At 42.4% G+C, this 14,201-nt stretch overlaps 1 protein-coding gene and 1 long non-coding RNA gene across 3 annotated transcripts in view; one reads left to right on the top strand and one right to left on the bottom strand.

Moving 5' to 3' along the window:
* The window catches only part of jph3b (junctophilin 3b), a 49,324-nt gene extending 37,489 nt beyond the window's left edge, over window positions 1-11,835 (bottom strand). Inside the window, exon 1 of the mRNA XM_030095729.1 lies at window positions 11,248-11,835. Within this exon, the coding sequence (XP_029951589.1) occupies window positions 11,248-11,629 (382 nt within the window). The 5' untranslated portion in view covers window positions 11,630-11,835. The remainder of the gene's footprint in view (window positions 1-11,247) is intronic.
* Window positions 11,707-12,216, top strand: LOC115391461 (uncharacterized). Of its 2 annotated transcripts, none has more exons than XR_003931774.1 (2): window positions 11,707-11,796; window positions 12,045-12,216. It is a non-coding gene; the product is annotated as an uncharacterized LOC115391461 (long non-coding RNA). The 2 variants fall into 2 exon arrangements; XR_003931773.1 differs by having other exon boundaries at window positions 11,761-11,796; window positions 12,036-12,216.
* Window positions 12,217-14,201: the final 1,985 nt, after the last annotated feature.

Raw genomic sequence — 14,201 nt, 5'->3', positions numbered from 1 at the left:
AGCAGGGCCTAAAACACAAAATATTCATGTGATGTTCCTCGTCGTGTTACTCTCTATAAACCTTCTTTATATAAGACCTCAGTGATAAATCAGGCCCTCAAATGTCAGGATTCACCACTCGTAAGTCAGTCTGTCTTTTAATACCAACTTTATCAAGGTTAGGCTCTCTGAGAGCTGGAGCCTATTTTAGCTGACATTGGGTGAAAGCACACTGCAAACCCAGAGAGAGACAGACAGTCACACTCACAACTGATTCACTACAGCTGACTTGAAGTCACATTTGAACTCACCCCTGCCTTACAAGCACGTATACAGATTGTGGAGGGGGAAACCACTCCACATCGTCAAAGCAACTACAAGCACCGTCCACATAGAAGCGTCTGAATTTGATAAAAAGTATTTTCATTGTGAGATTAGAGAGCCAACCACACACCACAGTGCAACCTCAATAACTCCCTCCTCTGTTAACAACAGCAAATGACCAAAGACAAGAATTTAAATGCATCAGTTTTCAGGATTGTGATATTACCGTATGTTCACATGTGGTTCTCTGTAATGCACTCGAGTGCATTCGAGCATAAAGATGGGCTTGTTTATGATACGTCAAAGCTGTTTTATGTACTTTGGAAAATTGCCACAGTCCATTCACTGCTCTGTTTGGAAGATGAGGATGAGCATTCAAATCCACCAACACCCTGTGAAAGTTGTGATGTGTGAAGTAGCTGTGCCAAAATTAGCAAGAGGTCTGGTGTTGAGGAGGTCAAACGTCTGACTCCATGAATTTTTCAACATAAAAAAAAAAAGCAACACATCTCTTCACAAATTTAAGTTTGCAGACAAATCTGTACAAATGCAATGGGAGCATGAAGTATTCAGCGCTGGGAAAGTGTTTTACTTGATGCGAATAGACTGCATGGCAGTGTTCACACTTGCAATGAGTTTTTATGAGCTGTACGCGTTTAAATCCAGTTCACATTGTGTTCACATCAACAATTTCAACATCACACTCACGACTGTAAACAAAACACACCCCGAACAGCTGGTGCGATGTATATCCTAAAAGACAACTCTCAAAACAACGTTGTACTAAATGCAACACAATGCTTGTTGGCAAGTTTTCGCCCTGGGTAGTTCATTGACAGAATTCCTATTGTCACATTACAAAACGTTGTTTTTACCTTCTTGTGCCAGTTAGAAGCTGTTAAGGTGAAATCTGATAGGTTTTTATATATAGTCTGCAACTGTTGTTACACTATTGGTTTTTCAGTATTGTTTATAATCTGAATATGTTTTATATTTGTAAATGATCCATTGACATCCTATTTAATGAATGAGGCAGATAAAACGGTGGCAGGAATTGTTCCTTTATGAAAATCTTTTCTTTTTTAAAATGCCTCTGTTCCTTTGTGTTTTTCAATTGTCAGAATGTCTCTAAGTTCAATTTGAACTCCCTCCAAAATGTTAATGTCAAATTCGTTTTGATTCTTATAGAAATGCAGATGAACGCTAACAGAAAGGGATGATAACGAATCTCCTCCTCCCGCATTCGTTTCCAAACAGTCCCTAATATTGTAGATTTCATGCAGGCTGCAGCGCCGCTCCACCCCGAGAGCTTCCAGGGCAAAACTCCCTCATTAGTCTCTCTGCGTCGGCAGACCTCCAACATAGATATTTAGAGTTTTCATGTTGCAGACGGCGCCGCTAATCCTCACTACAAACATCAAACCACTCCCATTACATAAGCTAAAGCCCTGCGGTGAGGTTGCTGAGGTAGTAAAGGAGACGCGCGTTAGCAAGGACCCTCAAAAAAAAATTCATACACGTAAGCAGAAAGCAAGCGAGGCTTTCTTTGTGACGCATACTTGAAGGAAACAGAAAAAAGGAGGATTTTCAATTTAGTGAACCGATAGGAGACAGATTTTGTGCAGGTTTTCTGAAGACAGCAAACAGAAGGACGGCTGAAAGGATCAGGTGAGGCAGACACATCCACTCCGCAGAGCAGCAGCACGAGGACGGACAGATGGCACCTGAAGACAGGTAGGCCAGACAGCAACAGTCAGCCAGACAGGCGGGATAAACGGCTGCAGACGCCCGGACGGGCATGAGGACAGAGCAGCTGAACACTGAAAGCGGGAGACGTCAGTTCAAAGCTAAACCTCTGCCCGCGTAAATCGCTGTGTGGGACCGTTATCCGTTTAAGAGATTTTGCTTGGGTCCTTTTTTTTTTTTTTTTTTTTTTCTCCCCTCCCTGTCTGAGTCTTTCAGATTTCCATTTGAGGATTATTTATCTGCTCGGAAATTTCATGAAAAAGGCCCATGATCACACAGCAGTTTGCCCCAAACATCTTAAGAATGTCCACGCTTAGCTGTCATTTTATACCCAGTGGTGCTTTTTCTTTTTTTGGATGAATAGTAAAATGTTATATTTTTATATTCGTCTTCACTGAGTGATGAGGAAAAAATAAAACATCTCTTTCAATAACAAATATTGTAAAATATTTCTAAATGTTTCATTGGCCAAATGATCATTGTTGGAGTGTGTGTCCTATCTAGCAAGTCCAATAAGGTCCTGAAGCATTTAGAGTTAAATCGGGTTCATAAAATTGTGTTTCTTGGCTTCTTGGTGCTGTACTGCTAAATGAGTCTGACATTAATATCTGTGCTTGACTGAAAGAAGATTTTTCCATCTCCATCTTGACTCACTGAAATGATGGAAACCAAAGGGGTGAATAAAACTGCAAAATAGCAAAACACCAGCACAGTTTTTTTCTTACCTGGTGCCTTTTTCTTACACTCAACTGCTTTGAAATGCTGCTAGTCGGCACTGCATACGCACAGGCAGTGGGGAAAAAAACAAACAACAAACTGCCTGGTCAAAGCTGTTGTAAATTTAAGGCAAGAAAAAAAACACTATTATTTGGGATTATATCACTGCCACAATACTCAACAGCAATATTGCATTTCATGGATCATCTTGAACAAAATAAAGGAAGTAATGAGTGTTCAACTCCAGAAGCACCATTGCATTGAAATTCCACATTCACAAAGGGACTCGCTTTGTAGAGATTCATTAAGAGTCACCAGTTAAGCTCCACTGCATGCTTTTAGACTGTAAGGCTAATTGAAGTACTTGGGGGAAAAAGCGAATGCATGCACAGGGAGAACATGCAAACTCCACAAAAGAAGGGCCGACAAGGACTCAAGTCCACGGCCTTCACACTATGTAGCAAGAGTGCTAAACATTCCCTCTTTAGCAGGCTAGTTAAGGCAATTTATCTGGGACAGGAGTGTGGAAATCAACACAACTCAACAGTTTGTTATATTCTCACAAATGTTAGGAATATGTTACGTCTAAGTGAATTTGGCTAAATGTTATAGATGTGTGTATCTGTATATCTGCTAAGTTGTGCTAACGTTGCCCAAAACCCCAAACCAATCCCTCACATGCTGCATAAACTTCCCATTAAACATGTTTTGGATTTTGAAATGATATGACACAGCCCTACCTGGAGGTGATGAATAAGCATAACGAGATGACACAGAGTCCAGACTTTTTGTACCACCACCACAAAGTTTGGCAGAAATGCTGACGAAAAGGTGCAAATGGATTTCAGCCAGCGCTTTCCAGTGATGATGACGGTGTGATTTCTGAAGTGACTCAAAATAAAATAAGTAAAAACTTTGGGGTTTTCCAAAATGGAATAAAAGAAAATAGCAACTTATCTGCACTGTAAAGACATCAGTGTTTAATGAGTGATATAAAGTGTCTCTCTTCATGTCAGTGTGCATGAGTGTGGATGTGTCACATCATATTACAGCAGCCTTGGTTTCATAATGTTCAGGCTTCCACATACAATCCAAATCATGCATCATGCAATGAGGTTTCCAAGTATTGTGATAAATAAAGAATCCCTTAATGACATGAGCCTAATGTCTTTTTGGTTTGGACTTTGAGCTTCTAGGAAACAGTGCTCTTTCTCTGTCTGCAATGTTTCATTGTTTCAGAAAAGCAGTTGTTTTTAGTTATTTTGTACAAGATTTTTGCGCTTCTGACTTCTGGCCTGTTGCCCAGATAAACTGTAATGTTGGCATAATGAGGTCAATAGCAGTCATTAGCAATGATTATAAATTTGCAATATATCGTCCAATCCCAGTCGAAAGACATACATGTCCGTTTAAGTGTGTGTGTGTGTGTGTGTGTGTGATATAAGCTTTGCATGGTCGCACGTCTTAACGTGATCAAACAAGCAAACAGATAATTTCATCGATAGACAACCCCACAGATGTTTATGGCTCTAATGTTCAGGACGTACTGTATCTGCCCCCATGTTTCTGAGCCGTGTGGCGCCGCACCTGTCTGCCAGTTCCATGACGGTTCTGCGTGTTACATGCTGCTCATCTTCGTGCCACTTTACTGCGTGTGCGTGGCTGAGCGATCCACAGAAACATGTTAAAGAACGATGGAGAACAGAGTGACACTGCCGAGCTGAAGAGCTTCCTCCCACACACTCAAACCTAACCACAAATTTATTCTCTTAAACACATCTGCCATCAAGGCTGCTTTCAGGACTTGTGGTTTTTATCATTTAGCAATTTAGAGGAAACAGGTTTTTGACTTCATCTGGCCTAACCAGGGCGCGTTTCAGCATGAAAGCAGAGATTTTTATGACTATGGAGGGTCGATGGAGTCTCGGAGACGAGGAGTAACTAAAATGGGAGAATTATATGAATTGTATTAAAATACAAAGCTGCAGTTTCACATTTTAGTGGGGATCAATCCAATGAAGCAGTGCCAAAAAAACATAAAATTAAAAACCACAGTAAAAAGTTTTACAGCTTAGTATCACAAGCATCTCTGAGCTTTTACAAGCCGGTGAAGCTTGAAGCTGATGGTCTACAGGGGCAGAAGACTCTCTGGGTTTCCCTGCCCTCGGATAAGAGCTGAAGTTCATACAGGGCCACCAAAACTGGACAAGAGAAGAGTGGAAAGGTCTGACGATTCTCCATGTCTGCTGCAGCAATGGTAACCTAAGAGGGAAATATAACTAAAACGTGTATAAGATTGCAACCAACAAATTACATATTCACACCAGGAGTGAATTTATTATGTCAGCTTACATAACCTGGTCTGAGCTGGAATCAACACAAAGCAAAATAAAGATCAGGTTGTATATCGGCTAATAGCATGAGATGGAAAAAGAGAGATATAGATATATCAATATAATGTAAAATTTGCCTCACGCTAACTTTGTGCGTGTGTGTTTGTATAAATCTGACGGAAATTTTAGGTAAAGCATTTAAATTTGAGAAAAATCCAAACATACATCTTTTTGTACTTTATGTACAGTAACTTATAAGGTAGGAAAACTGAAAAATATGGGACAATAATAATAATCCACAGCGATTGTTTTAATATCCTATTATACAGTATATAATCAAACAGTTACTGTTGGTCAAAGCTAAACTTTTGTTTGTGTGATTGTGAGAAGTTTTATCAACTTACAGGTTGTTAGTTTCTTAGAAATCTGAATAAATTAGGATTCTAATGAATAAGGTTATCAGATGTACATTTTAAAAAGAACACTCAGCAAGTGAACATAACAAACTGATGAAAAGCATTTCCGCCAAATTGAAATGTTAATTGAGCAAGAAACTATTTTGCAGCATGACCTGAATGTAAATATGCTGTTTCAACATTATTCATTTGTGTTACTGTCACCTAACGAAGAGAGTTCAGTCTTTGTTTATTAGAGTAAATACAGCCACATTTTAACGGCGTTCATAGAACTAAAGTGGTTGTTTTAATTTACTGACTGCTTCCCCCTCCTGTCCTACAGCAACCGCTCACAATGAAGCTCTGTGAAATGTTGAGTCTGTTCAACCTGATTTTAAAGTGGTATAACCACAAAACATGAATTTATTTGATACACGTTATACAGTATGTTAAAATTATTCGGCAAACACTGCGTTTGTTTTGTGTTTTGTCGTTGTTATGGATACTTAAAAGTGTTCCCAGCCTCCTCCGCCACCTAATCACCTATTCAGCGAGTGTTAAAACTCAAAACCGAGAAAATGAGGTTATCGAGTCTGATAAAAGGTTGAGAGATGATGAGGAGCAGCTCTTTTCTTCTCCCTCCTTCACTCTTCGTGTTTGTGTGCGCTCGGTAATCAGTCAGCTTAGCTCTTCATCTCGGTAAACACCATTAGCCCGGAAGATGGAGCCAGCCAATCAGGGCCCGCCGGAGCCGGCTGGGCGGCCAATGGCGGCCAGAAACACTGAGTCCCTCGTGACACGGTGACCTGCTGCATGTCGGCGAGCGTTGCTATGGAAACCCTACTGTACAGCGCGGCTCAGTGGAGATGCAGCGGAGCGAGGGAGGAAGGAGAGAGGTGGGAGGATGCAAGAGGAGAGGAGGGAGAGATGGAAGAGGAGAGGGAGAGATGTTGGCAAGCAGAGGAGAAGAACGGCGAGGAAAAGTGAGCAGAGATGGAAGCGGACGAGGAGGACGAGGAGAGTTTCCTAGAAATGTGGCATCAGGTGAAATGCAGCCGACTTTTAGTTACACGGCATCGTCTCATGAAAGTACAGCCAAGCATATTTACTTCCCTATTTGATAACTTGAGCAGAGCTTTATCCTTTCTTCTCTGATAAACCAAAGGTTTTATCGAATTAAGAGTGATTATATTATGTTTGTTATATTTTATATAAGAGCATAAAAACCACAGTGCATATGATTATGAAGTAAAAAGAGGATAGGTCCCATTTTCAAATGGAAATGCATCATTTGGCATTTCCATTTCAGAGATGTTTCACATTTAAACGATGTCTGTTTACATGCCAACGGCAAAATCACTGGAAACAACGTAGTTTTCATGTCAGGCCACTAGTGGATGCTGTTGGGTGCTTTCGTATTGAAACCACACACACAGGCTCCAGCCATGTGCACGGGTGCAATATGCTGCATTTCACAAAATGTGTGTTTTCCCCAGTTTACACAGATATGGAACTGGAAGCTGCTTCATCAGTGGCAGCGAGCACCATTGTCTAACCCTATAACCCTGCAAAACTCAACTAAGATTTTCCGGTTTTATTTTGAAAACATCACATAAACGGCCTCAATGTTCCGTCTGTCTCTAACAAGCGCTATCAATACAAATGTATTTTTTCTTGAGTACTATATGAATGTTAACATTTGAACTGAGTGGAAATCAGACGGCAGCTCGTGGTTGTTCATCTCAAGTGAACTATTTTTCTCAACGACCCAACACTTAAATGTTTTTTCTCCTTTCCTTTGGCAAAGCATTGCTGATTCCCACTCACTGCGCCTGACTGACGTCTATAAGGCTGAATAAATGCACTACTTTTCATAAATAACACATTTTTTTGCAGGATGGCAGCCTTCAATCATGTTTAGGTGGACATTTGAAGAAGGATTTAACAACAAGAAGAACGTGTGGTTTTGGTCAGTTTTAAACCACTTGGAAATATATTACATGGGATTGCATGAAAAATGCAATGCTGTTGAAAATGCTGTGTCTTTATCCTGATATCAAGGTCTTAAACTAAAGTGATACCCTTTAACAACATCTCAAGGTTAAAAGGTTTCAATCGTGACTTTTTTTCAGCGGCTCCTGGCTGCTCTTGGACATGACAGAGCCGCGGGGGATCAGAGGTAGACCACCAGCTGTAATGCAGCAGTCAGCCGTGCTCAGCCACATGAAAACTTACAGAAGTCTGATCTCCGCAGCCAAAGAAACCTCAGATCATCAAATGTATGATCAGATACTGACATAACATCCAAAGTTGACCAAAACCCAAGCATGCATTAACGTAGGTACATGCAAATACGCTCTCTGTTTTCACAATGGCTACAATTAGTCTCTCTTCTTTTGCCTTGTGATGGACTAGTGAGCTGTCCTGGATGTATCCTGCCTTCACCCACAGTTGGGAAGGGACAGCTCCAGTGCTACGCAACTCCCAACTAGAAAAAGTTTTATTTAAAAAAAAAAAAAAAATGGATTCATGGTCTCTACAGGTTACCAGACTATCAGGGTGTGTACATTTTGAGAGGACTCTAAAAAAAAAAAATAAACTCAGTATCTTGTGTACTTGGTTTTTGGTGTGTTTGATGTAAAAATAATTTAAATGAGCAAAAGAAAAACAAAATCTGGTTTGAAGCAGTAAGTTTCTGATGATTCATCACAAAGATTAAAAACAATTTCCAAATGAATTTCACTGCTGCTCAATCCTTATGACAGCTTCCACATGACAATCGATTCGTCAACTGAAGCAAACATCCAGCGATGACGGCTATTTATACGACTCCGCACATGGTCTTACGGGTGTAGTCAAGTGTTACTGTGTGCTTAAAGTTTAACTTCCCCTCTTTTTATTTAAAGCATCTGGAATGTGCCTCTCCTGAGCTCTGTGGGCCACAACTTTCAGAGATCATGCTGGAAGAAAATTAGCCCGGCGCGAAGGATAACACAGGAAGGAGCACAGCCAGCCTCAATAAGGCAATTCATAAAACCCGTCATCGCTGCAGAAAGCACATTTCCTCTTTGGACATTTTCTGTCTGTTCAATTCATCACTTAGCTAAACAAACACTTTTATTAGCCCATGGATCTATATAAAGGCCAGATGCATGCTGTTATAATAAGGACACTGTGTACTGTTGGAGCTCGATAAACATTCATAACTAGGCCAATCTCTGCTGCATTTACTGCATGCGGGTTCAAATACTTCACAGAGATGAAGTGTCTCTCCAACACGCTCATCTCAGGGACGTCCATTTTTTTTTTTTTTGCCTTTCTGCTTTTTTCAACCCCCCCCCCGGCTCCTAATGATCTTCCTCATCTCTTGATTAGAAAGTGACTCTCATAATAACCGAGATAATCATCCATCCGTCTAACGAGCCTTGTTTTCATTATCTGTTCATCACTTCACTGATCCATTCATCCGTCACATCTGTTGATCCATCTATTCCTCCCCCTATCCGACCAGCCATCCTTCACGCTGACTTCTTCTCCTCCTTCGCCCCAGATCAGCCCCTCACGCCAAACTGTGTGCGATGTGAGGATTGCGCCGTGCACCGTGCATGTGTGTGGTGAAGAGTGGCTTTGTGAAGCCGCCTGCTAGTTGTAGAGTTACGTAACGCGGCTTTAGCGCCATGCATGCCACTGTCAGCTCACGTACACAGCCAGATCTCATGTGTGTGCAGTTTTTTGTTGTTGTTGTTGTGTTCATTTTTTTTGTTTGTTTGGTTTTTTTTTTGCACACACCACACGTGTGTGTGCATTTCTTTTTTTAAGCATATGGTGTGTGTGTCTCATTAACAGTGACTGAGCAGGACCCTGGTCTGAGAGACTCACCCTGAACTCGAGTTTGCTCATAATGGAAAACCTGATGCTGATTCAGAAGACAGTCCATAAAATGAACAGAATGATGGCGTTCTTGGTGTGGTCTGTTGACAAACTATCCTATAATTACAGGTATATTTTATTATATAAATGCTTAAGGTTGATATTATATTTAGCAACACTGACAGATTTAATAATAAGGTTAAATGTCATGATATTAATATAAAATGTCATATGGAGATGACTTTAGCAGTTTCACATTCGTTCATGATATGGGATTTTTTTGTAAACAGTTGTTAAGACACATAATTAATATCTTGTTCTTATGTTAGTAGGACACAAATAGAATTATATAATCTTTCTATATACTGGTAGTTTGGAACTGTAATGGCCGCTTCTTCATGGTGTTACACTAAAGATTATTTTACAAATTTAATGAGTAATAATGAATTCCTTATGTGTGGTATAAACATTTTATAGGACATGCAAAAACCTTAAACAACTTCATGTCAGTCACAGAGTGTAATTTAGGGATATTTTAAATGTTAGATCACATACTAAGTGCTACTGACTTATAAAATGTATGGAAAATAACTGAACTGACGAGATTTCACCATCTTTATAAACAAAACTGCTCCATCGCCAACATCCTTTATCCAATATATCCAAGATGCCTCCTCAGTTTATGTCCAAACCATTTCCACCTGAAACCTCTGGAGCTTTATTTCTAAATGGATGGAAAATGGAATTCACTCATATTGAGCTTTTCCTGTGATTTAGCATTTACGTTGTTGGACACATTTCCCCATATATACACACACATACACACACACACACACAAACACATGCAAGTTCAATCCACCCATTGGTCGCAGTTTGGGGTTCAGTGCATTAATCAAACCACGCTTCAGCGTATGGGATGGGAAAGCAAACCTACAACCTTCCAATTGAGAGAGTTTGTTCATTATTGTCACTGAATCAAGCACAGCAACAATTTCAAATTACGCGTCTTGATCAAAAAGCGAGAACTACAACTGACAAACTCCCTCCCTCCACACAATAAAATGTACTTTCCTCCACACAGACGCACGACTGCAAATCTGATTGAGGCCCAGCTGTAAGAGCAGGTTGTCTTCCAACCTCAAGGTTGGTAGTTCACCTCCCATCTTGCAGTATCCATGTACTGAACTGTCTTCTGACAAAACGCTGAATCGCTGATGGTTTGTGTGCACCTTGCATGGCAACTTTGGTGACTGATTTTGTGAATTTGGTCGATTGTAAGTGAGGAACATTTACCATTAATTTACACGATCAAAGCAAAAAACATGAAGGTGGGGAATCGTCTCCATTATCACTGCTACTGGTGTCCTCAATCACTTTGTATTTCTGGGGGGACTTGTTGCTCTCGAGCTGTTGTCCTCCTTTGTCCCTTCAACCTTTTCCCTCTCCCTCAAGACTGCGTGGCCTGAATTGAAGGCCTGCAGACGCACACAGCGAGCCCCTGCAGCTGAATGGGGTGCTCGGAGGAGGAGGACAGAAAAAAGGAGGAGTCAGACATTGATGAGAGTCGAGATCGAGATTCGCTTTCAAAGGCTGTCCTGAAGTAACCTCCTGCCTCGGCATCAACGTACGTGCGCCTGTGTGTGTTTATGTGTGTGTTAACAAGGCGCGGCAGAAGAAAGGATGACCCGAGAGGACCTGGAGAACAGCTCCTCCCACAGTGCATCTGTCCCCGGGCTGTCCATCATTCCCTGCTCGTCAGGACAGTTGTTAGATTTCAGTAGTTGACAGGCACTGTTTGGTTCACACATCCTCACACGCCTTCTGTCACACGCGCAAACCAAATACCAAGAAAACACCCACAATGCATCTGTGTCCACCCTTACCTCCGTCCGAGTACGTCTCCGTCCCGTATCCGTCCTGCAGCCCGTTGTTCCACGTCCCCTCGTACTTCCCGCTCGTGCCCGTGCTCTCCCGCACGCCGTAGCGTCCTTTAAAGCCATGTGTCCACTCGCCCTTGTACACCCAGCGGCCTTTGTTCTCCACGCCCACGCCGTGTCTCTTGCCCTGAGCCCAGGTGCCCTGGTAGGTGTTTCCGCTGGGCCAGGTGTAGACGCCCAGCAGCTCGAAGCCGTGGGCCCAAGAACCGCAGTACTCCCCCTGGCCTTTGGGCCCGGTGCAGATCCCGTGGCCGTGCGCCTTGCCCTCCTCCCACCCGCCGCAGTATGACCCCCCATCGTCAAAGTTGAACCTGCCGCCAGTGGACATGCATGAAACAGGTCTTGGCAATTCCCCTGAAGCCTCGACAAAAAGAAAAAGAAAAGAAAAAGAAAACGAAGGGAGGGGGAAGAAGGACAGGTTGGTGCTAGAACCGGTCCACGAACCTGGAGGCTGGTGAGGAAGGGGGTGAGGAGGAGGAGGAGGAGGAGGAGGAGGTGAGGGAGGGAGGGAAAGGGAGAAAACTCCCACGCAAATCAAGAAAGGCCACCCCTCCTCTTTTGAGCGAGCCTGAGGCAAACGGAGGGAAAGTCGGGTGGAGAGCTACGACGAGGCCCCTCACAGGTGGTCAGGGGAGCGGTGGAGTGGAGGGGACAGGTGGGTGTTCACACCATCCTCTTGGTGGGCTCGTGGTGGCTTTGGCTAGCAGTTCCCAGCTGCTGTGTGGCACATGCAGGTGGACGAGGAGGAGAGTGGGCCCCGGGCTGCCATTATCCTCTCTCAACAGGGGTTTGAGACCGTCGGGCGGCTCGGCCGGCCTGCCATCGGCCTGCCTACACAGTCTACGACACAAACTCTCCCTCCCACTCGCTCCAGCTCTCTCCTGCTCTGGCCCACTCGTTCTGCCGCCACCTACCTGATAATGCCTCCACCTCTCTCGGGTGCACAGCCGAGAAGTTTCCCAGGTGGCAGCCCTTCAAACCTCAGAGCCCCCGGCATAGACGCCACCCTGACCAGCACCCAGGCCCAAACTCCAGCTGTGACACCTTGGAAAAAAAAAAAAAAAAAAAAAAAAAAAAAAAAAAGACCAGAAAAATGAAAGTGTTTGCCCCGGTGTTGCTCAGACAAAAGTCAGATTCGGTGGCCGACTTCAGGCTTGACCATCTTCCTCTTTTCCTTCTTCTCAGACTTCACAGACACACGGTACTGCACACACACATGCAGAGAGAGGCAGAAAGAGAGAAGAAATCCCAAAAACACATAAAGGTAAATTGGTTGTCTGCCTTTTTGTGTGCGTGTGTGTGTGTGTGTGTGTGTGTGTGCTGGAGATCAGCAATGCAGTCTCCTCGCCTTGTGCACGCATATACAAGCACACACACACACTCTTCTGACAGAAGCGGCGCACACAGACAATGAAAATAAACAAGTGAATTGATTATTTCTCCTCTTCTGTTGCCCCTCTCCCTCTCTCTCTCTCTCTCCTTTTCAGTCTGTCTGTAGGTCTTTAATCCACTGCATCCATAAGTGGTTTATCCTCTGTGTAGGCTGCCTGCTTGTTGAAGTAACATCCATGTATGTGATCCAGTAGTGATGGTGAGCTGGTTTCTCTTCAGCATCTCCTGCTGGTCTCCATGTTTCCCTGTGGAGCGCCGGCTGACGCACAGCCCGCCTGCCCGCCTGCTGTCTTAGTCTTACAATCTCTTCTCCTCCTACTGCTGGATCTGTGGATCTCTCTCTCTCTCTCTCTCTCTCTCTCCCTCCCTCCCTCTCTCTCTCTGAAAATCTGCTCATTAGAGAGGACTGTTCCAATGCAGCCCAACAATCCCCCCCTCCACTGTTCAATAGCACGCTCCAGCTCTTAAAGAGACAGGCGTCTATTATTAGTCCTTCACCTGTAGCTTTTCATCTTGAGCTTTTGTTTTCGCCTCCTCTTCCCCTGATTAAAATATTGACTCACATCCTGCGGTGACAGGGAATTTTCTTGGCTCATTACTTGCATTATTTGAAGAGCGTGAGGGCCTGAACTACTACTTCTTTTAGGAAAAAAAAAAAGAAAGAATTTCTACTCCAATATATACTTTGACTAATTTGTATCATTTGAAACTATTCATCGATGCTGCTGCCCTCCCTCTTGTCTCTGATCAGTGGGTCAGTCCATTTTCTGCCTGTGGATCAGTGGAAGTGTGTCAGTGGAGGCAACCGGGCGACATGTCTCTTCGATTTTACACTTTTAAAACTTTGAACCAAATTAAATTCTGTGAATTATGTGAAGGCTGAATCTTGTGAATGTGTGACAGCTATTAAGTGTCTTTACAATCACAACATCTCATTCAAAACCATTTTGATTCTTTTTTTTTTTTTTTGATTATTCGAGATTGAAATGATTGTTTGTCTTACAAATGTCACGTTGAGCGTTACACGTTTCCAGTCTGATTTTTGGAGACACTGGTATGCATGTCTTTTTAACGTGCCAATTTAATTGTTTTTTCCTTCTTCTCTCTCTTTTTTTTTTTTTTTTTTTAATTGTCTGTCTGTTTCTTTTTATCGGACTAAGAGTCCAGAATAAAGATGAACTGAATTGAATTGAATTGAATTGAATTACCACACATACTAATCAATACAAAGCAAGTCAGTAAAACCTTTAGTTGGATCTTTTCTTTTGTTGCAACTGCTAAAAATAAAGGTTTAAATCTTCTAAATTGCACATTGGGATTGAGCATTAACTTTAAATGTCTGTAGGAATCTATGAAATTATTCAAGTTAATAAAAGAAAAGCGCAAAATGTGTTGAACTCTAATAAGTTAAGCAGATATCATCATTTGGCCCAAAAAAAAAACCTCACAAAATTATGTTACAGGCTAACAATATAACAAATTTTATCGTATATTTATTTTTGTCTATT

The sequence above is a fragment of the Salarias fasciatus genome, chromosome 7 (genome assembly GCF_902148845.1).
Source record: "Salarias fasciatus chromosome 7, fSalaFa1.1, whole genome shotgun sequence".
Classification (NCBI taxonomy): domain Eukaryota; kingdom Metazoa; phylum Chordata; class Actinopteri; order Blenniiformes; family Blenniidae; genus Salarias; species Salarias fasciatus.
The sequence above is the reverse complement of the archived record's forward strand: the minus strand, read 5'-3'. Positions and strand labels throughout refer to the sequence as shown.